Source organism: Falco punctatus, assembly GCF_963210335.1.
Source record: "Falco punctatus genome assembly, chromosome: 10".
Lineage (NCBI taxonomy): Eukaryota > Metazoa > Chordata > Aves > Falconiformes > Falconidae > Falco > Falco punctatus.
This window is the reverse complement of record NC_137590.1, coordinates 6,160,945-6,188,388: the sequence shown is the minus strand read 5'-3', so window position 1 is coordinate 6,188,388 and position 27,444 is coordinate 6,160,945. Positions and strand designations below refer to the sequence as shown.

At 50.6% G+C, this 27,444-nt stretch overlaps 1 protein-coding gene across 3 annotated transcripts; it reads left to right on the top strand.

The window, feature by feature from the left end:
• Nucleotides 1–27,444, top strand: PKIG (cAMP-dependent protein kinase inhibitor gamma). 3 transcript variants are annotated; one of them, XM_080406060.1, is made up of 4 exons: nt 1–1,012; nt 15,530–15,597; nt 25,173–25,348; nt 26,506–27,444. In XM_080406060.1, exons 3-4 carry the CDS (start codon nt 25,198–25,200, stop codon nt 26,583–26,585), a joined length of 231 nt encoding a protein of 76 aa, XP_080262186.1. In that variant the 5' UTR covers nt 1–1,012; nt 15,530–15,597; nt 25,173–25,197; the 3' UTR covers nt 26,586–27,444. The 3 variants fall into 3 exon arrangements, with proteins under 3 accessions (XP_080262186.1, XP_080262185.1, XP_080262184.1); XM_080406059.1 differs by lacking the exon at nt 1–1,012 and adding an exon at nt 9,379–9,884; XM_080406058.1 differs by lacking the exon at nt 1–1,012 and adding an exon at nt 9,916–10,180.

Here is a 27,444-nt window from a genome sequence, read left to right as displayed (position 1 = left end):
ACTCTTTTCTGGTTGCTCTGAGCCTCCATGCTGTTGGAGAGTGAGTCATGGCATTCTTTATAGAAATGTTTTTCCCATCCTAGATGGTTTAGAAAAAAAGTACCCTAGGGGAGTCTAATTCTAGTCACATCATTGAGTTCAATAGGGCTGTTGCCTGAGAGAGTCTAAATCAAGCAGTTTGCCCAAGGCCGTGCAGGGCAAGAGCTGACAAGGCTCAGCACTCGCTGTGCCCACATCACTGGGGGCAGGAACAGCCACAAGCTCAATTCTGGAAGGGAGGAAAGGGGAAGAACTGAAGGCTGAGTGTTGGTTTATCAGGGGGATCTTATGAACCAGCTTCCTGCGGCAGAACACACTTGAGAACACGGAGCCTTTACTACAAACACACACACAAATTTTTTAAATGTTCATTGAGAGTGTCATGTCACTGCAAAATTAAGGGTGTCCATGGGAAACAAAAGCAGGGTACCTTGCTAAGCTTGACCCCCACAGGTGTTCCAGTGGCAGAAGCAGAGTGATATCCCCCTAACATAAATAATAGTTCAGTCCTGAATTTGCAGTCATTGTGAGATAATGGCAGAAGGTTTTTTTCAGACTCTAAAGGATGGCTTACCATTTTTAATGAATAGCTGCGTTGTATACCTGTATAACAAAGTACAACTTTGTTACCGTGTTTTCAGGGGCTTGTGCAGAACCTGATGCTTTGATAGTCCCACAATGCAATTCTTGGGGGTATTTTCTTTTCAAAGCTGTTTTTTCCAAATGCATATTTAGTATTGTTACAGTCCTCAAACAATTTCATGCAAGAGCCATCAAAGCAAAGCAGAAGTGGACATGCTGGTGCCCAAGTGTATGTCAGAAAATTTCACTGCACCAGCAGTGGTTTCTGGTCTGAGAAAAGTCCCTACAAGAACACAGAGCCTTTGGTGAGATACAACAGCATCAATGAGGTGTCTCTTCTCCTTTCCTACTTGGGTGGGTTTCATCTCACTGCATTGAAGCTGCCTACAAGGTAGGTATCTACTCATGGTAGTCAGCGAGCTCTCCCTCTTGCCAGTGAAGGTGGACAGACAGGATGAGTTTTGCTCTCTGATACCTGATCTACCATCACTCCCTTTGTCCTGGCCTCTACTTACTGTCGTGGGAACTTTGATATCTTATTTTTAGATGAGTTTTTGTGGGTTTAGAATGGAAGACTGATTGCAGCCAGATACTAATTTCAGTGAATAAACCAACATGCAACACCTGACGCATGCTGGTCAACAAGGAATGTGCTGGGCAGTGATAATCTTGACTCAATTATCTGTCTATAGGATTTGAAATTTAGTTAGCGTTTTATGGCTAGGCACCAGCTGGCATTAAGGTATTGCTTCACTGAAGGGCCATTATTTACCATTAATAAAACTGATATCATGACACATTCCTTATGGCGTAGATGTGCTATCATATCTTGGCAACGGTAGCAGGAGGAATTATTCTGCCTGGCTTGCGGTCTTGTCTTCATTGTAAAAAGGAAAAATAATGAGGCTGTAATTACCCAGCTTGGAACTAAATGAACCCAACTGAAAATGTTGAATGATGAAAGACAACAGCTTCCCAAACTTAGCTTGTCTGGATACCATTGCTGACAATGCCAGTGTCAGCTCCGGGCTCTCGCTGGGCTGGATCCCTAGCCAGCAGGCACAACTGAATTGTTTGGACTGTGGTGATGTCCCAGTTTAAAGCACCGTTGAACAAATAGTGGTAAATATACCATAAGCCTTGCCAAGATGACCTCTTTACATGAGGAAGTCAGCACGCAGCAAATTAGGATGAAATCCATAGCACACAAGCCCCTCCACATTAATTCTTGGGGTAAAGACCCCTATCAAGTAGTGGTTTACTCCAGATTAGTAATTACTCTGCAGGTGAGATCACACACTCCAGCTTCCAACATTTCAATATCAAATCTATGAGGTTTCTCTAATTTTGCATCTTACAGTTATCTAATAAACCAGTAGATTCAGTGAGTCTTTTTTTTTTTTTCATGTCATGCAAATAAAGATGGGAAAAGGGGGAGCTGTTATTCTATTAATCCTAGCTCTCAGTTTCACCCACATTCTTGTTAGCAATGTGACAGCTAGCAGGCTTAACTTCCCAAACTGGTTTAGATACTGAAAAGCTGGTGACCTCCTGCCTTCAGCACAGAAGGGGTGTGTTTGGTGTTGCTGTTGGAGGGACGACGATGGTCTTCCCATAAGCAATGAAGAAGCATAAAGGAATTCTTCAGGTTCCCAACTGGCTACATGCTTGTTCAACTCATCCTTGAAGATTGCTTAGATTTGATTATATTATTAATGATATGTTACAGTGCCTGGAGACTTGGATAAATAATAACTAAAAGGGCCTCTTAGTCACAATAAAGAGGGTTTTCCCTCCTGGTTGCCTAGTTTGAGCCCTTGTTTCTGCAGGAAAGCAGCCAGCGCTGCTGCGGAGCACACACCTCTTGTCCAAACAGAGATCTCCTGCCAGTTGCCATAGCGATAGGGAGAGCTGGGGCGGGTTGGGGTACCAATTCTGCACTGCAAGTGCAGTTCTGTACACCATCCCCCTGCCTAGCAGCTCGGTTGGTCAGCCAGGTCCCAGCAGCCACAGCCAGCTCGGAAAGGGCAGTTTGCAAAGTGCCCATCTATCAAGTGCGGCATTTTACAGGTGCATAGCTTGCTGTAGAGGCTGCTGCCTTGAACGTGCCTGTGCAGGATGGCCAACATATAGAAATATGTTTACATACAGAAATAATGGCATGACTGTTGCACTGATAGCTTGCAGCATACAGAGCAGGTCAGAAATATTGCAGCCACCTTTGCATGCAGGGAGGAGCTGCCAGGCAGCACAGCAGTTTGGGCAAAGGGTATTTTGGATGGTGAGTGGCATTTACACCTCACTCAGTATGAGGGCAAGGAGCCCAGACCCAAACCCAGACTTTTATATTAACTATGACTGAAACTCTCTGCCCCAGGGCAGCCTGGATGGTAGGATTTTAATTAAAGGGTCTTCTGCAAGACCTTTTATAAGGCATCTAACTTGAGATTGTACGAAAATAAGGTTTTAATGTATGGCTCAAGGAAGCTGATGTCTTGTCTGTTTAAATGCCACTGCTAAATTATTCTTGCAATGGATAATCTGAATAAAGATACTTGATGCTTTATCAGGCCAAGTTTTACAAAGCTGAAAACTTGAGAGATGTTATAAAAGGATATTATTTAAGCCACCAAAATGAGCAGCAACTGGAATCTGCATGAAAACATTAAACTCTGTGTCCAAAAAAGCTGTAGTCCTGCATAAAAGCAAAAACTTTACACCTGTCCAAAAAACCTCAGCCCAGCTTTGGGAGAAAGCAAGAATCTGAAACAGATACAGTGAATTAAGGGAATAAGTGGAACCCTTTAAAAACTGGAGATGCTAGAATAACCATAAGGGAACAATCATGACACAAACCCCAGTAAATAAAATACAACCCAAGAGCAGTGGGGAGTGGCATTGGCCATTATTAGGTGAGGAAGGTCTGCTGGCAGGGCCCCGCAAGAGCATCGGGCTGTCCATCTGCGACAGGCATGGAGATGCTGCCAGCAACAGTGTGGACAAGTTTAATGTTCTGGGCTGGGTGATAATGTGTCTCTGTAGTGGTCATTTAGCCTTCTGTCCTTCCATTAGCCAACTGCCAAAAGGAGATGATAATATCTCTTTTCCTTTATTTTTCTCTGTCTTGGCTATTTAAAAGACTAAGCTTTCCCAGGCTGAGACTATGTCTTAATATCTGCTACTACAGTTGGGATGGAAGGTGGTTACACACTGTAGCACCGCCAGGATCATTTCAGAATTAATGGCTCTGCCTCCTGGCAAATCCCATGCCCCGCAGCATCCCACATTCCTCCCAGGAGCCAGCACTGTACTCTGCCCACGCAGTCGGTAAGGAACAACAGGGTTTTGGCAGCCCTTGCATCCACCCTGGGGTGGCAGAGCCCCTCTCTGGTCCACCCAACATGCAGGGTGGCCCTGTCACCTTTGCTTACACCTCCCTGTCAGCCACTGCACACCTGGGCAACACCTGGAACCCAAGGCGGGCTCCCAGTACGATGCTGGGAGCAAAGGGCTGTATGCAATGCCTGAGTGGAATGCTCCCAGGTCATTAGGCAAACCCTGGTTTTATTTTATGCACACTGTCAGCACAAACAGAATATTTTGTTCCCTGACCAGAACATGAAGCTCTTCCCATGGAGCACCCTGAACTCCTGCTGCTCTCAAACCAGATCACAGGGATGCTGCACCTCCCCAGTCCCAGTCTTTATGGCCTCGGGAACAGTGAGGATAGATCAAGGGTACCGTGTCTGAGGGCATGGGATGGCACAGGACACAGGAACAGCCTTGCTGAGCTTATCCTGGCTGTCACGGTGGCCAGCTGCTTCGTGAGAAGGCATCTGGTTACATGTACCCTTTAATGAACCAACGTGGAAAGCAGGGAATCATGCCAGGAGGTTAGGCTGTATTTTTTCCCAACCTTAGGAAGAGAATGAGTGTATCGGGTGAAGCTTGAAGCTTGCAGTCTTTTGACTCACAACAGAGGATTAATAACCTGAGTTTGATCCCTCACCATTCCAAAGCAGGAGTACCTCATTCAGAGTGCATGAAATAAAATCACGTGAAAGCCCGCTTATCTGAGAGCACAAGTCAGGATCAAAATATTTACATGCCTTCTGCACATCTGCAACAGGAATCCGCGTCTGGTTGCCAAACACCAGGGAAAAACCATCACCATTGGCTGGGTGGCTCTGGTATGTGTTATAAAGCTGACAGAGACAACTGTTTTCTTCTCATTTATTAGCATACCCCTTTGCTCTCCAAAAGAGAGAAGCACAACTGCCAACACAGCCTGCTGCTCGTTTTTTTCCAACCACCCCCTCCAGCAGAAAGAGGGACAAAGGGAAGGAGGACCTGCGTGGGGACAGCAGTGTCTCCTGCTTCCCTGCCAGCGAGACCTGAGCAGGCACTTGCAATCAACTTGAGCAACACCTCTCCTGTTGTACCTTCTCATCCTGACAATCGTTTTTAGCTTTTTCTGTGTATCTGACCTTTCTTAGCATGCCTATTTAATTAATACTCGCATATTCTCCCCACCCCCCCTGAATATGTCCCTGAGCTGACAGCGATGCTGCTGTTCACCCCGTGTCCCAAATCAGAAAGCTTTTACTAGTGGGATGATTTTCTGGTGAAGCATGTGCTGGATGCATGACCTTTGTGGGTTTACACTGAAGAAGCTTCTGGATTCCTTTAGACAAACAAATCCCTTACCAAGCAGGATTTGTGCTTGTTTTGTAGTCTTTGTGCCGCTAGCCAGCTGCCACGCTTTCTCCTATCAGCAGCAGGTAAAGTGCTTCTTATATAGAATGTGTAAGGGAGTTTGTGATGGGCTTGGGGACCCCTTGGGTAAAGCGCGGCGTGGGGCAGTGCTGTCACTGCCTGATGGCTGGCTTGCCACGAGATCTGAGTTTGAGACCTGCTTGTGTTTGTGGCAGCTGCAAAGAGGGAACCATCAAGTGACTGATGCTGCAAGAGCCTTTGGACAGTTTTGCAGAAATGAAGGATTAGAGGGTGCTTCTCTATGACGGGCTTTCAGCAAAAGCTTTGAACCGGACTTTGGAGACTTAAAAAAAAAAAAAAAAAAAAAAAGTTCATTTATTTTCCAGACTGAATACATTCCCTAGGGAAAGAGGGGAAAAAAATCTCAGTTTGGGCTGAGACTCCAACCTGCATAGCCGGGACAAAGCTTTTGGAGGTGTTTGGCTCAACAGACAGAGGAGATAAGGTCCGTGGGGAGTAACGGCTGGGAAGGGGGAAGGGATGAGCTCATGGAGTGAAATTGCCCAGAAGCAAAGCACAGCCACTCACTTTGCAATGAAAAGCTTTATCATCTCTGCACAGATTACTGCAGCTAAAAATAGCTCCAGCTCAAAGTAAACAGTTTTTTGAGTGTGCTCTGCCCTGCTGGCATGTCAGCCCCACACCGAGCCACCCTGCCAGCAGCTGCGATGCACGTCCCCACTGTCCCGAGGGGCTCCCCACTGCCCTGCATGGCTCTTCGACCCTGCCCGCTTCAGAGGTGGCCCTGCAGCCGGTTCGCTAATGAGTTTAGCCTCATTACAAGCTTTTTTCATTTCACTTGTTGATGAACCTTTCTGGATGAACAACTTCTATAAAAACAAAATGGGTCTGAGTGCTGATAATTCATTCAGCTGTCCCGACACCCATTCTCTCTTCCTTGACCGATGGCAAACCATGTTTTCCCTTTGACAGCAAAGAGTGGCTTCTCACTAAAGCTGCTTTTACCTGCCAGTTTCTCTTCTCACGAATCTCCAAGTGCAAGCTGTTACTTGATGGCTTAAGATATTCACACTTTCCTTAAAGAGTCCAGCAGACTGCTGAAATATGTTCTGTGCGTTTTTTGATCAAAGTTTATTTAAAGTATTTATTTTGGGGGAGGAAGTCTGGGAAAAAAATAACGAAGTTGTCACATTTTTTCCATGCGTATCTTGTGCCATTCCACATTTCCTTGCAATCTTGATGACATCAAGTGACACAGAGAGCTCAATGCCTGGGAAATGCAGCGGGAAGCTGCTCTTACGTGAGGAAGCTTCATGCTACATCAGCAGGCTATCACAGCGCTGCTCCAACCCCGGCAGCACAAGCTTCTGAGGGAAGCGAGGCTCAGGCTACAAAAACATTCAGGTCAGAGGCAGGTCAGATCCTTCAGAAGTGACATCTTGTCTCCCTGGGCTTTAAAGCTTCCCGAACAGTCCTTTGTGCTGGTGGTTTTTCTTGCTGGAGCAGGCAGCATGCAATCCAGCATCGCAGCATGGCTCCGGGGGTGGGTTTCTTTACATTAGCACCCTCAGGGATACTCTCACCTCATTTTGACTCATTTGCCTTACGAGATTGCTCTGGCTTTGTCCCTCCCTCCAGCTGAAGGTTGACTGTCAACCCACAGAACAGCTTGTTGCTCTTCCCTGAGCCCTGCTCTCTCGTTCTGTGCTGCACCGCAGCAGTGAAGGTGGCACCCACAGCGCAAGCTGCAGGGCATCGTAGGACCATCCCTTCGCTGGGGTACTGCTCCCTGCATCCCACTCTGTGATGCAGAGCTAAAAAAAAGCACCGCAATTCTCTGCAGACCAACTGCATCATCAACAGCAGCAGCAGCCAACAGAGCAGCGCCAAACCTCCTGCTGTCCAGAGCAGCAGTGACATTGCCACCAGTCCTAGACCACAGGGGGTAGCACAGTATAAAGCAGATGGATGCAACAGGCAGCATAAACCTCATCAAATACAGTGTATCGGTAAAGTAGAAGCCATTAAAGGCTGATTGTGACTGCAGCTGAGTCAGTTGGCTCAAGGCTGTAATGCCATCCATCACGTGGAGCATGCCGTGCCAGGCAGCTGTAACGTCTTCTCACTATGGTGGGATAGGAACTGCATTTACTCAGAGCCCACACCTCTGGGTGAACGTCTTATGGTGTGTGGAGCAATAGGACAAGAAACAGTGAACCTGAGAATTAACTAGAAGTTCAGGTGGCTTTCCAGTGAAAAATGTCAACTCTCATTTAAAAATAAGAAGGCTAAATAGATTGAAAGCCATGCGTTTTTATCCTAATGGGTTAAGATTTCAGGCAAACTTTTTGGCATCTCGGGATTTATTTTTTTTCCCCTTGTGAAAAAAAAAATTATGTTCTGTAGAAAATTCGAAACTGCATTTTTCTACTTCAAAAGAGTTTTGATGGAAAATGTTTGACCAGTCCTTGTAGGGGATAGTGTTGGATGAGGAGGTCACTGCAAGGACACGCGAGTGTGTGCAGAGAAGGATGGACTCTTTGATGGATTCTCTCAGGGGCTTGTTCCCAGGACCAGACACACAGGGTTGGGAGGTCTGAGTAAGGCAAAATCACATCTTATTTTAAAAGTACATATGCTGTGCTGGTTTTCTGAAGTGCTTTGTTGTTGCCAGTGCTATACATTGCCTGCAGTAACGGTGCTGGCCGCAGGCTGCCAAGCCAACGCCTGGGTTGCTAGTGTAGCATTTGCACCCTTACCAGGTTTGGCCTTCAGACCCTGCGCTCCAAGCGTTAGTGTGAAGCCGCTGCCTTCTGGATCGCTTTCAAACACAAGCTGGAGTCGAGAGAAAACTGCAGCTTTGGCCAGGCCAGCGTAGCAACCTCCCGAGGCTGTGCCGGTCCCTCGGCACAGCGTGGCAGAGCTCTCCTCCCTCCGTTGCATCTCACCAAGACAGGCAGGTGAATCCCTTACCCTTACTTTTAGACAAGTAGTAACGCGTGACTCAGAAGCACTGGGGAGAGAGACGTCTCAGGAAATCAAAGTGGCTTCCCAGGGCTGGTTTGGAAATAAACCCGAATTGAATCAGGAGGCAGAGCTACACGAGGTCAGTGTGGGGATGCACGGAGCATGGTGATGTTTTGCTCTGTTGAGGTCCGTTCCCCTTCCTCTGTGCCTCGGTATTGTCATCAGGGTGTTTCCTGCACTGCCTGCTGCTTTTGTTGGTGTTTTTATCTCTTCCTGCGTGCGATGGCAGGGGTGTGGGTATCTCACGGCAAACAGCGTGTTTTCAGGCGCACACACACATTCTGGCTGGAGTCAGCAGAGGTGGAGCGGGTCCGGCTGCGCAGCCGGTGCCGGGGCGAGAGGAGAGGCTGGTGCTCCTCGCCAGCACCCACCGGCTCTGGGGCCCATCTGCCATGGCAGAGCTGCCGGATGGCAGAGATGGATGGCAGAGACGGCGCTTCTGTGTCTGTGGTGCTCAGCGAGATGGCAGGCTGGCAGAGCCAAGTCCTGGCTCCCACTGCTCACTTTGCCCTGAAATAAAAGCTTGTCTAGCTCAAACGGGGACTGGATCCAGTCCTTGGCAAACACCCTCGGTGCTCTCCAGTTCAGTCGTGCCACTTCTCCCCTTACGAGGCTGAGAACTCCAGTGACCTTACAGCAGGGATGGAGTGAATCTTTAACTCTCTCAGCAAAACAATTAGCACTAACGAGCCCTGCTCCAGTCTGGGTGTTCAGGCAGGAGCAGACAGCACTGTGCACACCCTTGTGTGCTCACACACCTTGCTACACGCTGGTAGGGCTGGGCTGGAGCAAGGGCCAGCAGGATGACTGGAGACCTGGCACTGCAACCACCTTGTTCGTTTGGCTTCAGCCACCCAGCAGTGTCCCCAAGGCAGACGTAGCACAGGAAGGTGATACCACCCAGAGGGACCTTCCTGGACCCCTGTGGTGCCAAGAACAGCTCAAACTTCCTCTTGTTCTGGAGCCGCCCTGAGCTCACCGAGAGCTGCCAGGCTGTGCTTCACAGCAGGGTGGGTACAAAGGTACGTGCTTGATATTGCCTTGCCCTAAGCACCCTCCCCACCTTCAATCCAGGTGCTGTGCCCACCTCTGCATTTCACCCCCACATAAGGCTGGCATGCAGGGGCAGATGAGCTGCAGCATGCTTGGATTTTACCCCGTGGGAGTCAGTGGAGTAAAAGGCACTCTAAAAAGACACAAAGCTGTTTTTCTCTTGGGAGGCATTTTGTCAGCACTACAGCTGGCAAAGGAGCTCAGGGTGCAGTGGCACCTTTGGCCAAGCCCCGATGGAGAGGGTGAACGGCGGGATGCAGCTGGGACGTGCACCCAAGCGATGCACCGGAGGAGGCAGGAGGAAGCACCTTGCAGCAGCTGCCGCAGCACCCGGCATCGAAGGGAGGATGCTCGGGCACATGCAGCTGCCAGGAGATGGGGTTACAAGGCGAAGCTAAACAAAGATCGCTGTGAAAAGGAAACGGATCTCTCCTGCCGACTGTAAGGTAGGAGTTGAGCAGTAGCTGCTTGACATCATCGGGATGAGCATTGGATTACAGCAGGCAGGGACTGACTTGGGAGGGAGGAGAACACGCCCCTCGGCCCCAGAAGTGCAACTTCATTTAGCAGCTCCCAGTATAAGGAAACAGCAAGTCTGAAACTGGCTGCGATCCCCTGGCCGGCTCGGCTGCTCGCCACACTGGGCAGAGACACCAGCAGGGTGTAATCCAGCCTCGATCGCTTCCTCGGCAGCAGGACCGTGGAGCTGGGCATTCCAGGAGCAGCGGGACCCTGGGTGGCCGTAAGTAGGGCTGTGCAGGCATGTGGGGCAGGCGTGGGGCTGGGATGGATGGCGGCCAGGAGACCAGACTGGCAGCACAGAGAGCGGCTGCTCACCCGCTGCCCCCAGCTGTGCTACAAAGAGGTGGTTTGTTTAGAGATACGGTTAACTTTTACCTAACCGACTGTGAACAGCCAGAGTTTTGCTGCCCACAAACTGAGATGAAACACTAAGCTGCCTCCCAGTTTTTTTTGTTGTTGGGAGAAACCGTTTGTAGGCTGATGGCAGGGAGGTGGCTGCTGCTTCACTTGGAAAATCATGCAGTTCAGTGCTTGCTGCAAAGAGGTAGCACGGAGAGCAGATGTGGCGGTTAGAAGTCACCCAGGACCGTGGATCAGTGACCCCCGCAGGGATTTCTGGCCTCATTTCTGACACGCGCCCTTTTATTCTGAGCAACACGCTGGAGGGAATCCCTTACAGCATCGGGGTGGCTCTGTGCTTGCACGAGAAAGGATGCCAGTCTGCGGGACAGGCACCGAGTGTGCCGCCTGTGTGGGGCCATGGCATGAATCTATCCTTAGGGCTGTCAGGAGCTGCAGGGCTGCCCGGGGCTTCCCTTCGAACTGCAGGCATAAGTGAGAGCTTTGCAGCATGTGACAGCAGAAGCAGGCTTGGAGGCTCGCTGGCATCCAGCTTTCCAAGCAAATGTTTTAACAGGCAAAGGCTTAGGATAAAAAAAGAACTGCTGTGTGGCGGTATTCTCAGGAGGCTTTGCAAATTCCTCCACCTCAGAGCTGTGTGTCTTTCCCTCCTCTCTCTGGAGTCCCCCAAGGAGCTGGTAGCGAGCCACGGTGATGAGCTTTCACATGCACACGATGCCTTGGCCCCAAAGGGGTGTTTGGGAAATATTTACCCGCTCTAAGCAAAGGGAAACATTTCTGCAGAACAAGAGCCAAGCACAGCTGTGAACCCAGAAGCAATGCCCTGGGTGACTCGCACTAAGAGGGGGACATGCTGCGGTCAAATGAGCAAGAGGCAGCTGCAGCGGGGATGCTGCAGCAGTGCAAGCACGAGGGGAGACTTATGGAGTGGGGATGGCTTGACCGGGTGGCAGAGACCCTCAGATGGTTGCAGCCCTTCAGGCTCTGGGATGTTCACTCGTGGTGAGGTCAGCGTGCCTGGCTTCGGTAGTTGTGGGGCAGACCTTGGCTTCTGAGACTCTTGGCTGGAAAGGGCCACCATGCTAATGCGTGGCCACCCAACTGAGAAACTGCCTCTTTTCTGCTCTCATGAGGGATTGTGTTTGGGAAAGAAGGTTGCATGAAGAGATCCTCAATGGCTGGATTCATTTATAGTGCTGATGTAGGTTAAATGGCCATTTACAAACATGGATGCACCAGGACTGCTTAATATACCTCAAGCACAGAGCAGGGCATTGAGTCAGTCCTTCAGACTGAGTTCCACATGGATGTACAAGTCCCCCATGCCATCATTTTCAAGGACGCTTTCCAGAGAGCATGGGCTCCGATGCCTCAAAAAGCTGGAGACCATTAATTACAGTATATGGGCTCCCAGCATAGGCAGCCTGGCCACAAAGAGATGGAAACCCAAGGACTTTCACAGCCATGCATCTTCCAGCCACCCAGTATTTCTGTACTCAGGGGCCAGTTCTGAGGAGCTCTACAGGCATGCGGTGAGCTAGAATGAGGACTTTTGCTTTTTTCCTTTATCCTCTTATTCCAAAGAAAACTAAAACTACTTTTGAGCCCACTCAGAGGAATACCCACAGGTACATAACCCTGCCGCCCGATATAACTATGGAAAACATTTTCCAAGTTATTAATATTTCCTGATCTCCCACATTTCAGAGCCAGGTCCTGCAGCATACTGCTGTGTGTTAATCCCTGCAGCCTGTCTGGGCGACTAGGCACCAGCGTTATTCCTGTTTTCCATAGGCTACACACAAAGCAGATGATTTTCCTGGGTTCATACAGGTCTGTGGCACGGTCAGGGATGAATATACAAGTCCATAAGGAACAGCAGAAGCTGAAACCCAGCCTTTTGTTTGCCTTTCTATGCCAGCCAGTTCTGGTCTCTCCCATTTTCACCTTGTTCACACTCTTCAAGGTTTCCTTGTGTCACCAAAGCTGTATTTATGGACTGATCCAGAAAACAGGGTTTCCATCACGGTACCCATTTTAGAGGAGAGGGAAAGAAAACCCCAAACCCAAAACCCGACCATGCTTCTAGCTGTCTCTAGCCCCATGACTAGAAAAAGCCAAGTCATAAGGGAGCTGCTCAACAGCGAGAAGGGCAGGTTCAGCTGTGGGTGGACTTTGTCCCCAGCTCCTCACAATGGCAGCTGGAGAGGCTGAGACATCGCTCCAGGGCTCAGCCGGCACCTGTAGCGTGAGCGGGAAGAACAGCCACTGGACTATGAATGACCTGTTCCCCGGTTTGAAAGCTCTCACTCCCTCCGAGCCCACGGGGATACGTACTTTACACCACCTGTTCCTGGCTTGCACAGCGAGCTCCCCAACGCTCCCTCCCCAGCAGAGCCCCGGCGAGGCTGGGCTCGCTGCGCTTTGCACAGCTCCTGCACGCAGGCACGCTGCCAACCGCTGCCTCAGGAACTCCCCAGCAAGCGACAAAATGCCAACTTTTGTTGATATTTGCAGTGATGTAATAAGCCAAACATATCCCCACCAGAGAGTCATCAACTTTACTGGAATTACCGTTTCCACAAAGTGTACTTAATCTGTGGTGCTCGTCGCCACAAGGTATCGCTGGAACAAAGAGCTCAGAAGGCATTTTAATGGAGATCAGGTAGTTATCTCAGTAGCAAAACAATCCTGGGTATGATTAAGAGGACATTGTATTTTAAGGATTATAAAACTTGCTGGATCAGGGTAATTAGTGACTTATGAAAAACATTCCACTATAGTTACAAGCTTTCTTGCACCTCTGAGGCCAAGGATGCCAGCTGCTGCCGGGGACAGGGCACTAGAGGAGGCAGTGGGCTCCTGTTCCCACCAGCAGCGCGTGCAGCCTGTTGTTTACCCAGGAGTCAAAAGACACTAGAACAACCTTCTCTCTGCTCCCATCACCTTGCTTGAAACCAGAAAGGATTTCCTCTCTGGATCAAAAGCAGCACCATAACAGCTGCTGTGTAGAATGATGCTGAATCCCACCAAAAAGCTTTTTTTTGTTTGCTTTGAACATATATTCATTTTGAAGCAATGTTGAGAGCATCGAGCTTGTTTTGTGTGTTTGCTCCTTTTGGGTAACAGCTGATAAACATGGAGGGAATCTGAACCTCAAACACGTGCATCATGCTGATGCCCTTGTAGTTCATTCCTGATGGGGTATGGATGTTTAGCTATGCCATGAACATTTATTTCCACAGGAGTCCCAGAATAATCCATGTACCTTGATGGGTTATAGGACTAGATCAGGAGATGTAAAGTGTTCTTCTCTAAGTGACTTTACCCCATCCTTAGGCATACTGCATGGACCTCACCACCCTTAAATCCCTGAAATCCATGTAGGTTGTTGCCTGGCCTTTGCACAGAGGGGCCTTCAGAGCTCTACCTCTCACCCCAGGAGCAGAAGGACCAGAAGAACTGGAAAAGGATGAGCCTTCAGGGATGGAGCAAGGGGCTCAGCTTCAGGTTTGCAGACTCCAGATTCCCCAGTGAGAGCTGTGGGGGGAAATATTGAACCAGAGCCAGGGCTGCAGGGTAGGAAAGCCAATACCAGTTGCTTAAGAGTTTTCATCACCAAAATCAGCCTGCTTTGAAAGAAAAATGTGTTTCACCCCACATCCCATCAGGAAGAGGGCTGTTCGGTGGTAACTTCTACTTCAGAGCATCATTGCTCCAATCTTCTGTAAGCCTTTCTTGGCAGAGGGCCACATATTTCGAGATATTTTGCAACCCATCAAGTGCTGGAGGTTTAACTGTTTGGGCTATGTAGCACACAAGCCAGAGCAGGGCAGGAAGGCAAAGGAAGAAAATAAAGACTTATAGATTTCCAAAGCTGCCTTTCTTCCTTCCTGCTTTTGTTTGCCTACTTGGTGCCCCAAAAGGGTGATGCATATTCCCCGAGTTGTGGGAATAGTGTTTCTTTTCCGGTCCAGTGTTTCCAGTAAGCACTTCCCTGTGAATGGGGTGAACACCAAAAGTGTATTGTAAAATCTCCACGTCTTTGTCTGGCTACTGTCATGATCATAATTAGTATTTTCCACTTCTGTAAGTCTGTCATCTGCAGATCCGAAAGTGCTTTACAAATATTTGAAGCATCTAGCGAGGGGAGCGAGTATTAATAGCTCCGTTTAACAGATGGGCAAACTGACACACAGAAGCAGCAAGTGCCCTGTCCTTGAAGCAGGACCAGAGCCAGCAAGTTGTCGGCTCCAACAGCTAGGGAGTTTTAAAAGTGGGTCAAAAAAATAAAGAGAAAAGCTGTAGATCTCTCCCAGCTTGGGAAATGATGGGGAATAGTTCTAGCCAGAGTGGTACTCGACACCGATGGGCCAGACCAATCAATTGCTGGATGAGCTACTGCTTATATGGTTAAATGGTTTTTCTCTTGCTTTCTGTTCTGTTAATATTTGTCCCTGGGACAAAGTGAAAAAAAATAGTCCATAATGTTCCAAAAAGTCTGAAAGCTGAAACAGCTGCTAAAATAAGCAAGTGTCTTGTTTGGCTGGGCTCTGCAGGTCAGGAGATTGCAACGCACCCACAGATGTTGAGGCCACAGAGGAAATGTCTCTGAGCGGGGCTTGGGGACAGGGGGGAAGGCACAGCCATGCACAAACAGCAAAGGAACCCAAGGTTTCTTTGTGCAGCAAAACCCATACAGCAAGGTGATTACAAGTACCAGATCAAGCTTCCCCTTTTGCCTTGGAAAAGCCGACACGGAAGTGTCACTTCTTTAAAGGGCAGTGGAGCTGCAAACCGATGGCCATTTATACACACCCCCACACACAGCTGCCGGTCCCCCCGTGGAGCAGGTCAGGGGGCACGAGTGGCTGCAGCTCTCCCCGGTACACTCACAGGTCAACAAAAGGAGAAGCAAAACCAAGGAGAACTTCTGCAAAGCCAGCCCCTGGCTGGCCTTTCCTTGCTCTTAGACATGAAAGGCCAAACCTCTGTTGGCACAAACCCTCCCGAGGTGCCATACGAACACCCGCAGCCCTGCGCCTGGTGTCCCCAAGCCAGGCTCCGGCTGAGCCTGCTGGGCAGAGCCCCGCCAGACCCCACATCCCCTCGGCTGTCCTAGCTGGTGGAAAAAAGCAGCTGAGCTTTATGCTTCCCAACAAAAGCACAGATTATGTTTTCTTACATTTATTTTCTTTCCCTTCCCCAGAAGCTGTTGCCCTGCTGCGTACGAAACTTGTTTGAAGTCATGTCCAGAAGGAAAGTCAACTAAATCAGGTAAAGATTCACATTATGGACTGATAAAATTTTTATTCACAGGGAGATATTACACAAACAGGAATGAGGTTCTCCTTCCCATTTCATAGAATCACTTGTCCTCCCTCTGTATATTGTGAATTACTAGACGCTAGAAAGCTGCTAAAGGGAAAAAAATACCAATAATTTTGCTGGAATGACTTTCCTGCTGTATTTTCCATACTTCATAGCCATGTACTTGTCCCAGGCAGTGTCCCAGGGCTGACTAAGTGCAGCCCCTAGTGCAAGCCATGCCTCTCCTCTGCCAGCCACACGGACATCGTTTGCAAGTCCTGCTCGCAGGCTGCCCGCGTGCTTTGCATGGAAATATCATTTGCCTGTACACAACCATGTAAGCGAGTTTTGCTCTGTGGGTAGAGCGAGCCCAGCAAGATCCAGGGAACCCCCAAAGCTTAACCTTTTGCAGCACTTGTGTAAACGGCAGATCTGCCAGCTCAGACAGTCCTTTTTATGGTTTCGCTTCCATGGCTGCTGTGCCCAGAGCATCTCCTCAGTCCTCATGTCATCTTGCTGCTTTCTCTTGTTCCTGCGCTCAGCTCTCCTGTACACAGATCTGCCATGGTTGTATTGTTTGCTGGTCTGGCTATGCAGGATCTCAGGACTCTTTGGCACAGGTAGACATTTCTCCTGCAGGTCCCTCAGAGCAGTTCATCTCCTGCATCCTTCACCTATATCCTGCATCACCTGTATCCTACACCTGGCCCGCCTTTCAAGTGGACCATAACATAGCTGGCAATTCATTTCATTAGAAGCTTCACCTTTTCTGAGACTGTAACTTGCAACGATTGCTGAGCATCCCAGTGTAACGTTACAGGCACGTCTCGAGCGCTGCCTCAACTCGTGACTAGATGTCACATCCCTGGTGACTTACGCAGACAGATTTACCCTGCCTTGCAGAAGCTGCTATCACCTGACACAGATGTACAAAACTTCACCCATCACAGAAACAGTCAGAGAAGGGGGTGTGCACGCCAGCAGAGCTTTCCCTGCCCATGTGGAGGTCCCAGCAAGGTCACACAGCCAAAGGGACTGCTGATCTCAGTGGGTAACGGGAGCCGTGGAGCCACCCAGAAGGGCTTAGCTCAGCCACTTCTCACCGCCAGCCTGTGTTTCACTCTACACTTTCCTTTTCTATTGTATGTAAAACACCAACAGCACCATGCCAGGCACCCAATCCCTCCCACAGCTCCCAAAGATAGATCTTCCCAGGCAAGCACTGCCCCTGCCTGGGGTGGGAGGTCTGGGGCCAGCTTGCTCCCCTGCCGTGGGGTGGGCAGCCAGAGCTAAGCCTGGTTTTGCTAATCGGCCTCCTTCCACACTGATGCTCCGAAGAGTTGCCCCAGTTATTTTTAAGTACTGTTGGGAGCTGCCAGGGCTCTCACACCTCAGGAGACTTCACAGCTTCTCACTCAGCCCCTTACACCACACCAAGTCCAAGGGGCCCTTTGGATGCTGGATGAGACTTTCTATGGGGTTGTGCAAGCCTGAATAAGGAAAAGCCAGGACAGGTGGCTCTCAGCCTCACACCCCCCGTGCTAAGCAGAGCCCCCTCACCTAGCAGCAGGCAGAACCGCACAGGCACAGCCTGCACAGCACCTCTTCCAAGCCAAGCTCGCCTTCCCAGCCACACCAGCACTGCTCCCACACAGCAGGAGAGCTCCACTCCTCACATCACAAAGAAAAGCTAGACAAAATTACTCTTTCTCGTTAGGCATAAAAATAAAAACCTGTTCTCGCTCACCTCTGTTGGCATAGAAAGGTCCTCTTCCACCCAGAAACAGAGCCATCCCATCGAGGGCTGCTATGGCTCACACCTTCCTTTTATATGTGACAAGGGCAGCTGTGCTAGGATAGAAACTTAGAAAATACCCCCAGCTGCATCTCCTCAGCACTTACTTGACTTCTCCTTGCTCAGGGAAGCCTGCAAGGTGTTGGGGAGGTGGTGCTGGCAGTGAGGGACCCTGGGCCAGGAATTCAAGCGGGGTTTGAGTAGGTGATGTTCACTCAGAGGTCAGCACCTTGGTGTGATCAGAAGACCTGTGGGACCACGGCAGGGGTTTCCAGCCTTTGAGGTGAAATCCAGTAGGGACTTTTCTTCCTGAATGATTTGGGGGAAGACAGGGAACCCAAGTCTGGAGGGGCTTTCCATTGCAAAGGAATCTACCCCGTGGCCAAGTGTGATGCACATCACAAGCAGGGAAAATACACGAGTCTTCCTGAAACATGCCTGTGACAGCAGCTGTGGGGCTTTTGCAGCTGAAGGGTTTAATGTGACTTGTCTGTGGTTCATCTGCTTTGCAAATCTGCATTAGCAGATCTTCCACGCAGTCACTGGTTTTGTTCATGTAAAAATATGTTGACAAGTAAAGGAAGGGAAAGAAGAAATCAGGAGAAAATAAAAATAATGGAGAAGGGACTCATGGCCTCATACTTTTTACAGCTTTGAAAGGGTCTCTGCAGGGGACAGAGAGACACTTGGGTGCTGGCTCACAAGGTGATGGGTGCTCGTGGCCATGCTGGGTGAACACAAGGAATCTGTCTCGCTGCTTTCTGTGCAGAAGTCAGAATATCGTGTCCACCCAGTGTGCCTCAAGCCACCTGGCTTGAGTGGGTGAAAAATGTGGGGGGGGAGAAAGGTGCCAGCCTGCCACATCCTAAGGGCTGCTAGGGCTGAGTGTGCCTCATCCCGCTCTGCCACCCCATCCCTCGGAGGGATGTGCACCTTTCAGAGGTGGGGGGGGATGACACCCGAGTGCCCTGATTTATTAGCACTTTGAAGCTGTGGGATGTGAAAAACAAGTTCAACTCGGGAACAAAACAAAAATACAACTGCTGTCACGGCAACTGTCTCCAGATGCACAAAGAGACCAATTATTTCCATTAATCAACTTAGTGAGAAGCTGCAGAAGAGGCTGAAGCTGTAGCCAAGGCTTGGTGCTGAGAGGAGGGAGGAGCAGAGAGCTCCATCAACTCTGGTTGCCAAGGCAAACTGTGATTCCTGCGTGGCACGGGATTTTTGGAGCAGATGCTCAGCACCCGTTCCCGTGGGGCTGGCAGAGGGGTGCTGCCTGCTCCAGCCACGGGGATGCTGGCTGGCAGTGCTGCATGGCCAGAGCTGGGCACCGGGCTGCCCTCCTGGTGGACGGACAGACGGACGGACTGGCTCCCTCCCGCCTTCACCCACACATCCTGACCTTAACGAGATGCCGGTGGGGCTGAGCAATCCCCTCCTGGCTCCCACACTCCCCGCCCCAAGCCTTCCCCTCTCCCATGGGGACTGCAGCAGCGCACATAAAGACTCACCCTACCCCTATGCCAAGGGTTGGACGTGATTTTGAAATCTGTCTGGAGCTTCTCCTGTATCAGCTGGGAGCCAGGCAGTGGCTGGGAGGATGTGGGGCAGCAGGAACTGCCTGGGACAGCAGAGACACTGCAGCAGGGGTCCCTGAGGGTGTGCTGAAGGCCAGGAGGGAGGGGATGGAGTTTAAGGGGCTTGGTAGAGCTAAATGCAAAGTTTGTGAAGTTGCAGAGGAGTCTCCAAGCCTAATCTTAGACCTGGGGCTAAGCAATTAGTTACCAGTTCTACGGGCATTAAGTGGCCTTTATACTGTAAAACCAGGCCAAAGGAAAAGGAGGGATCTGCTTGTGGACACTGAGCCCCAGTCCCCCTGCTGTATCTGCTCTCTTCCTAAATTAATTATAAATTTCCACTAAGTCCTAGAGAACCCTAGAAGCTCTGCTCCTGCAAAACCACTGCAGTGGCCGGAGAAGCTGTGATGTCTGTGCTGACTGAATTGATTGTATTTAGTGTAAGAGCCAGAGGGTGCAGAGTTATGAGGAATCCCACAGCAAAAGCTTTCCAAAAATACCAGTGTGCCATGCCTAGCCTTGACATCTCTTCACCACTGAAGTGTGGTGAGGCATTTTCACACTATTCTTGCCTGGAAAGAATTTGCTCAGCACGGGACACATGTGCCCTCATAGGAGACCAGGCTGCTGCCATGATCCTGCCTGTTTCCTCAATCCGCTGGGAAACCTGGGGCTCAGCAGCTTGGAGCATATCAATTCTGGCCAACGAGACCCATCACCACCACATTTTGATGGGTCCACAGACCCAGCAGGAAAGCAGGGGAGCTCTGCGCTGATGCAGACCCTGTCAACAGCCCTACCAATGCCTGTTGCATACGTAGCCACTACCAGACCAGGCTCCCAACCGGGCATTTGCATCTTCAGCTTGGCTTCTGGCCACAGGTCTAAGTTCTAGTGCATGGGGGTCATGAGCCACAGCAAGGCCTTTTAGGCATGAGCACAGGTCTAAAAATACTCTCTAACCCCAATAACACCATCGCAGAGCCCTCCTTCTTTGATGTGCAGCCCCTCACCCATCTTCCCAGACAAGACCCAGTGGAAAATTTGCAGAAATTCCAGCTGGAAGCTGTCAGACAGTTGGTGGAAACCCCCTGACCTCAAGTGATGGCTTCAGCCTACGGGATTTTTTTTCCTCCTTGCTGGATGCGACTCTCCCAGCAGGAAACCTCACAGCAGCCCCACAGGGAGCACAGAAATCCCGGTGCTCCCGTCTCTGTGCTCTACCAGGCCCCCCTCTGCAGTAAACCATCTTACACTGTAAATATTTTAAAAGCCCAGCAGGGCTGTTGAGTATGTTTTGCTGTTGTTATGGATCCGGCCCCAGCAGGAGAGGTCTAATAATAGTCACTGTACCCTGGAATGAAAGGGCAAGGGGCACTGCACAATGCGGAGGGTTTGAAGGCGACCCTGTGACTTCATGCCATGGCCCCTGCAGGTTGCTAATGAAGGGGAGAGAAGTGGGATGCGATGCATGAGTAGAAGAAGGGGTTGCATCCCTGTTCCCTGGCAGAACTTTGAAATTTCACCCCAGAAACACAGCAAGGTTTAGCTCGGCTTTGTGGCTTTATGACTCTAGAAGTTTGGCGGCCAAAGGAGAGCATTAGACCTGCTGGTGTGACACCAAGCAGGTGGGAGAGCACATCCCCCGCTGGGCTGTGGGATGGGGGAGCCATCTCCAACCAGAACCCACAGCTGTTGGTTCTTGCCACTGGCAATGGGCTGGCCCAGGGCCCCAGATGGGCAGCAGCACCCCAGGACATCAGTCTGCTGGGGCTCCTGCTCTGGGAGCTCGGCTCGGCATCGAGGTCCCTGCCCTCGGGGGCTGCCCGCTGCGGCCGCAGGGGGGGACAAGGCGCAGGTCCCCCTCCTTGGGTGTCCCAGGGGAGAGCACTGTGGGCAGGGCAATGCCTCTGCTTGCTCCTGAGGAAGAGGGACATCTCTGAAGGAAAGCAGGGTGGGAGCAGGCAACGATTCCAGGCTTAGTTAGGCAGGGAAATCCATTGCTGTGTTCAGCCTTTGGACCTCCTTCCTTACAGCAGCCCAGGGGTGCTGTGCTGGCTGCCCTAAAGGGATGTCTAAGCAGGTGACTAAGCCACCTTATGCCCAAAAATGTCACGGCTGCCATGCAGAGACAAACAGGACTTTCTCTGGCCTAGGGGCCCTTTGTGCTCACGGCAAAGGTGGGTTAGGTGGAGCGGAAAATCCTGAGGATGGCAAGAGGTAAGAGGCAGAGCAGCAAGGGAGCAGAGCAGGCAGCGGAGGGGAAGCTGGCTGAATTCAGCCCAGCTTGCTGATGGCCAGCATCACTGTGGAGTCCAAAAATATCCCATCCTAGCCATAAAAAGCCTACAGATTAACCTAGACAAGGGACAGATGCGATATCGTGTGAAGGGTTTCCTTGAAACTGGAATCCAGGGCTGGGTGTGACTGTAACATCCATCTGATCCCTGGGAGTTAGAGCCTGGCCACTGGCTCAGGTCACAGGGCTTGTGTTTGCCCTGCAGGCACATGGCCCTGTGTTGAGTTTAACCTGTCCCTGGTGTTTCCAGGTCATTTGTCTGCCATTCTTATATTATTTGCAGTAGCTGTTTGCTTGTAGTCTCTGGTATCTGTGCTGTGGAGAAGCAGGCAAACGGGGAAATGGGACTGAAACGCTGGCTTGCCAGTGGGACCAAGAGCGACACTGAGCTGACCCAAAAGAAATGCCCTGGTTTCTTCTACGGAAAGGCAGAAAAAACATTTAACCTTTGAATTTCTTAGCATCCACCTTTTAAATGGGTACAATTCAGCCCCAGTATAAGTACGGCTTGTTTAGCTGCAACCATCCACAGCAAAGCCAGCTGTTCCATCACTGGAAAATGCCGGTGAGCCCAGCTGCAATCCAAGAGCAAAACCGCTCCAGAAGCTGAGCTCATGCCAGCAAAGCCAAGACTATTACAGCTCCAGATTTTTTAGCCCTCACAAGACAACACAGAAAAATAAGTTGAGACCAAAGGGCAGGTTTGGCAGAGCCAGATTGTTTCAGGGGGCATGGGAGCAGAGGCAGCTCTGGGGACACGTCGGGTGCCTGTGGCAGCTTGCAAGGGGCTTCTTCACTTGTGGCCATCTGGAGGGGATACAACCTCCCTCCAAGCAGCACAGAAAAGTTTTTGAGGGATGAGCCACTGGCAGCAGGTCCTTTGTCACCGTGCCACATGTCCCCTGCCCTGCCTCCACAGGTTGGTATGCTGCGCCGAGGGTGCAGGGACCATTCCTACTCCCATCAACAGCAAGGAGGGAAGGGAGGCACAAAATGGCCCTCTGGGGACAAGCTGAATCATGTCTTCAAAGCACCCTGGAACCCCTTGCACAGTGTATTTGTGTGCTGTGGGCTTATTCCCACAACACCTGGCAAAAGCTCTGGCAATGTGCTTTGCAAGAGCAAAATCATTCCCTCCTGCCGGCCCACGGGAGTATGAAAAACTGTAGGTGGGGGGCTGGCGGGTGCTGCAGCGCTCTTTGCACCCCCTGCCACTGCTAAATGACTGCCCACAGTGACACAGTTTCAGGTTGAACTACGTGGGCAAGAGGGAAAGTGGTTCCTTTCTTGCCCCTGGCAGATGTTGAAAGATTCTTCCACTGACTAAAAACCCACTGAACTGTTACGCATCTGCCTGGAAATGTGAAAATGCTCTTTGAAAAATCAGGTTTTTCTATCAAAAAATTGAGGTGGCTGCTCCCATCACCTCCTCGGTCTGACAGCTGCCTGGAGGTAGAGGCTGGTGTGTCCCTGCCAGTGGGGAGGGGTCTGCCTGCAAGGCTTTTGAGAGCCTCCTACCTTGAAAATCCTGAAGGAACTGCACAAATTTGAAAGCTTTGCTCATAAATCCGCCCTCTCCAGCTCTCTGCGCAGAGAGGGGAAGGCAGGCGCCTGCCCAGCCACGGAAAATAACTAAACCACACGCGCCATCTGCCGTCCGCTGAGCTGGGACCAAGCCTGCCCTGAGCAGGACCAGCTTCTGCACACTTGGTTCCTTCCCCTGTTTTTAATCAAGATCCCATCCTTTTCCCATGTGATGGGGCATTCCGCCCTTTGGCACTGCCGCAGGTGAGCACACCCCCCGTTGGCAGCTACATCAAGGGACACCGGGAAGATGCTGCATCCTGGAGCTGGCCGGCTCCTGCTCCCCTGTCTGTGGAGTCTATCCTACGAACCAGGTGGTCCATCTCCGGTGCAAGTGCAGGAGGACTTCTGAGCATACCACCCCGGGATTGGCCTCACTGATGTGAAGGTGGACCCAGGATCACTTAGGGAAGCCTCCCTAAGCTACAGACAGTCAGCAGCCTGTGGGATGCCATGGGCTGTGAGGAGGACTTGTCTGGGAATGATGGATGCTTGTCCTGCCCTGGGAAAAAGGCGCTTTGCTCGCTGAGATCAACCAGCCTGCTGCATCCAGAGCGGGTGCCTCGTCGCAGAAAGGGCATGCCTGGAAAGGGAGGAGGGAAGTCAAGGAGAAATAACAGTTGGCATCTCTCCCTGGGACAGAGGATGCAGCTTTTGCTGGGGGTCATTTAACAGGGGCTAGATGGACACCAAGCCCTGAGAGGAGGCGCGTGTTTGCAAGGATGTGCTGGATTCGGAGAAGCAAATCTCTTGTCCTGGGGGGTCTGGGTGGGCCAAGCCCCACGACCCACCAGCGAACTGGTGCCAGCACTGCCTGAGCGGGCATCAGCACCAAGGGAGGAGTCCCTGGAGCTACCAAAATGTACTGGGTTTGTGCAGGTTTGAGGTTACTGCACCCTGCTCAGTCTCAGGAATGGGGAGAATTTAACCTCTTTTGTCCTGGCTATTGCTTCTTCGCCAGTATCTCCTTTCTAATGCCTGAACATTGGGGGTTACAGAGCAAGGAGTGCGATTCCAGCCCAGGCTGGTGGTTTGCCAGCAGATTTCCCTAGTAGGAAGATCAGTCTTAAAGCAGGATTTGTACAGGAGGCTAGGCAAATTTCTCAGCGGGTTGTTAACCCCAAGACACAAAAGCAAGTGAATGACAAGACGCTGAATTTTTTTTCATTACACACAAGTGTTTCTGATTGGGACCTCCTTCAAGTATTGGCAGCATCAGCAGGGCTAAGGGCATTTTTCACAGTGAGTAGAATCACAGATGAGACAACAATCAATCTCCAACTTCCATGTAGAAAAAGAAACTAAGTGCCAAACTGAATAAAGAAGAGCAGGAGCAGAGCGAGCCCCAGGTTGCCAGGGCAGAGGCAGCGTGCGCTTGCGAGCTCTGCAAGGAGCCAGGACGCCTGCGCTGCGCTCCCCAGGCCGGTGAGCTCCCTGGACCCGAGTTACACCATCAGCTAGAATGAAAAACCAACAACTTAAGGACTTGACAGGCTGAACTAAAGGCTGGCTCGCAGCGGGGCTGGCGTGTGACGAGTGGCTGCTCCAAGCCTTTCTTCATGCTCTGTGCTTGGCACAGACACCAGCCTGGAGCGAAGGGATCCAAACATCTCACAGAAGGTCTGATTTTCACATCTTAAAGTGCTTATCCCAAAGCAGTCCAGTGTGACACTTTTTCAGTGGCATCTGGCAGCCAGCAGAGATCAGTACTCACCCAAAGCCCCATCCCCACAACATGCTGCCCTGCTCCCCCAGCTTTCCAGCGGGTACCCATCCAGGCCCTGACCGTTCCCCATTACGAATTCAGGTTGGATCAGCACCCCATCCCCCCCACAGTGAGCCAGATTTGGCCTCCGTTCAAAGCTCCCACGGCATTTTGAGGCAGAAGGAGGGCTTTTTCTGTAAGGCTTTTTCTGTAGGGAAAAAGCTGCTGCAAGTGACCTTGCAGCTCCTAAAGAAGGACAGAAGCTCAAAAGGGGAGGCAAACACCTTGTCTGCCTTGCTTTGCAATGGGAAGGCAGAATGAGGACCAGCAAGGCAGCTGGGATGGACCCTCCCTGCCCACCTGCCCTCACCCAGCATGATGGGTCACCCTCCGCACCGTCCCACATGACAGGGTTGATATCTGAGATTTTAGTAGCTGCTGTTAGAGGAGCCGGAGCAGAATTACAGGGACTATTTTTTCATGCTGTAATTTAACTCCACAGAGTAACCTAACCTGGGCAAAGCCATGACTCCAGGCTTGCTGAGCATCCTTGACCTCACAGCTGTGTTTTCTCTGCAGCATTTTGCAGGTGTATAGAGATGCAATGGAGGTAGAGTCCAGCACATACACCGACTTTATTTCCTGCGATCGGGCTGGTCGGAGGAACGCTGTCCATGACATCCAACGAGATGCAACCACCATCAGCATGCGCAAGCTGACCAAGGACCTAGGTGACCTCGCCGTTGAAGGAGCAGGTGAGCTGCTGCAGACACCGGTAAGCTCAGCTCCTGGCGCTCAGGCTGGAAGAGCAAGGCACCAAACGGCAGTACAGCTGACCAGTGCTGCCTCTGGGAGCATCACACAGATGCTCGGGAGAAAGCTCCCATTCCTTGCTACAGCCAGTGTCTTCATGCTCGGTGGGTACTCAGCTAGTGGGAGACTCCCCAGGCCGAGGGGCTGTTGCAGTGAACAGGGTGGTCCCGGGGTTCCTGGCACATGAGCACTGCACACTCCAGCCAAGACCCTTCGCTCGGCTGGTTTGTAGAGCCACTGGTGCTTGAACAAGCCCTGGGCTGACCAAGAGCCATCCCACAGCAAATTACACATCAGGTATACCTTAGGCTTTATAGAAATCAAGTGTGGGGCAGGTTGTGGTTTGCTTTTTCTTTGCTGGTTGCTTTGGGTTGTTTTTTTTTTAAATCAGCCTTCAAATAGTTCCACGGTATCTTAAAGGTCACAGAAATAATTTTAAACACCACCAGCCACCTACAAATCTTCCCCTGTAGCCCAAACACGGCAGCAGGATCACCCTGCTCAGTATATACTGGCCAGCTGGCTACAAGGAGCATGAATCCTCTGTTCACAGCACAAGCAAACCAGCCACTCTGATTTCACTAACGAGCAACAAAACATCCAGCACCACCGCAGAGGGTAAACTCAGTTTTTGCCCTTGCTCTTTTAGTCCTCCAGCCTACAATCTGTAACTATAAAACCACTTTAGAACACATTACCCTAACTGTACCTCTTTCAACATGTCCATACTAGCACCTCTCCACCCACCCATCCGTAACAAGGACAAACTAGAGCTTTTCTAACAGCCAGCATCTCAGCTAGCTGCCAGGCTGTCTGGCAGGAATTCCTGGAGCACTTGTGAGTTGCTGTGGCAGGTTAATCCAGGAGAGCACATCCCTGCCCCCAGGCTCCCTCCAGCATCACCGGCAGCGTGAGAAGCATTTGTATTCCAGGAATGAGAAGGGAGAACCCAATAGCCTTAAGCCAAATATCTGGCCGCAGGAGGGTAGCGCTAGGTCTGCAGGTGACGATCTGAATAAAATCAGTTGTGGCAACTACTGATCGCTTGTGTCCTCAGCAGGGTGTAACCGTGCTTTCTTCCCAATCCTCCCTTCTGCAGAAAGCCAAAGAGATGCCACTTCTTCTGAGAACGACCCTGGAGCAAGACCAAAGGGGCAAGAAAACAGCCCCTCCCCATGACAGTGTACAGGGGGTGGGATGGGCAGGAGGAGGGCCTTGCTGTGAACATTAAACCAGAATTTGCTGTTGAATCTGCGGACAAAATCCAACCTGGAACAGCAAGTTGTCTGTCAAATGCCTCTGCTGCAACCGTTTTTGTTTAGAGCACTACAAGATGCTGTGCAAGGACTGACGCCTCCAAAAGACTTCTGCTCCTATCCCTAGTGATTTAGAGCAACACTGCCGTGGTTGTAGTGATATGAGCCATTCTCAAGATGCCTTAGCTGCAATTTTCCCCTAGGGGAAAAAACAGTTTCAGTAATAATAGACATGTCAGACTTTCCTGTCCAAGGTACCTTCCTCCTTTTTAAATTTAGACTATTATTTATTCTGTTTCCATAGATTAGGAATTTAGATTATTGGTTTTTCTAAGCCTCACCCTCATCTGCATCTTAGACCTAACCTGGCCTCTGGACTGTCCATGTGGTCCCTCATCAGGGTGGGCAGCGGGGAAGGGACCCGGCCAGTCCCGCTGCCTTCACGTCAAGCACCACTCACCTGTGCTGCTGCCACTGAGCATCAGGAAAGGACCAAAGCACAGCTCTGTGTGGATGAACTCCACCTACAGACCAGCAGCACCAGCCACAGGCATGTTTTTCTTCGGGTTTTAGCATTTTAAGGTATTGTTAAGGGGAGGGGAGAAACATTTTGCTGGTTTGACTGTTAAAATTCAGGCTTAACTTTGCAAGCTGTTAGCTGAGATGATCTCTGGTAGGATCTCACACCCTTCTCTCTTTTAGGAGACATGTTTTGTGTTAAAGATGGTTTGATAAAACTATATAAGCTGTTGGAATAAATAACGCAGCCTTCAAGTACTGAA

Bases quoted from the DNA above. Each gene is read 5' to 3' on its own strand.
- PKIG (XM_080406060.1), top strand. From the start codon at position 25,198: ATGGAGGTAGAGTCCAGCACATACACCGACTTTATTTCCTGCGATCGG. The intron at 25,349-26,505 runs GTGAGCTGCTGC...TCCCTTCTGCAG, and splicing joins CCTCGCCGTTGAAGGAGCAG to AAAGCCAAAGAGATGCCACT.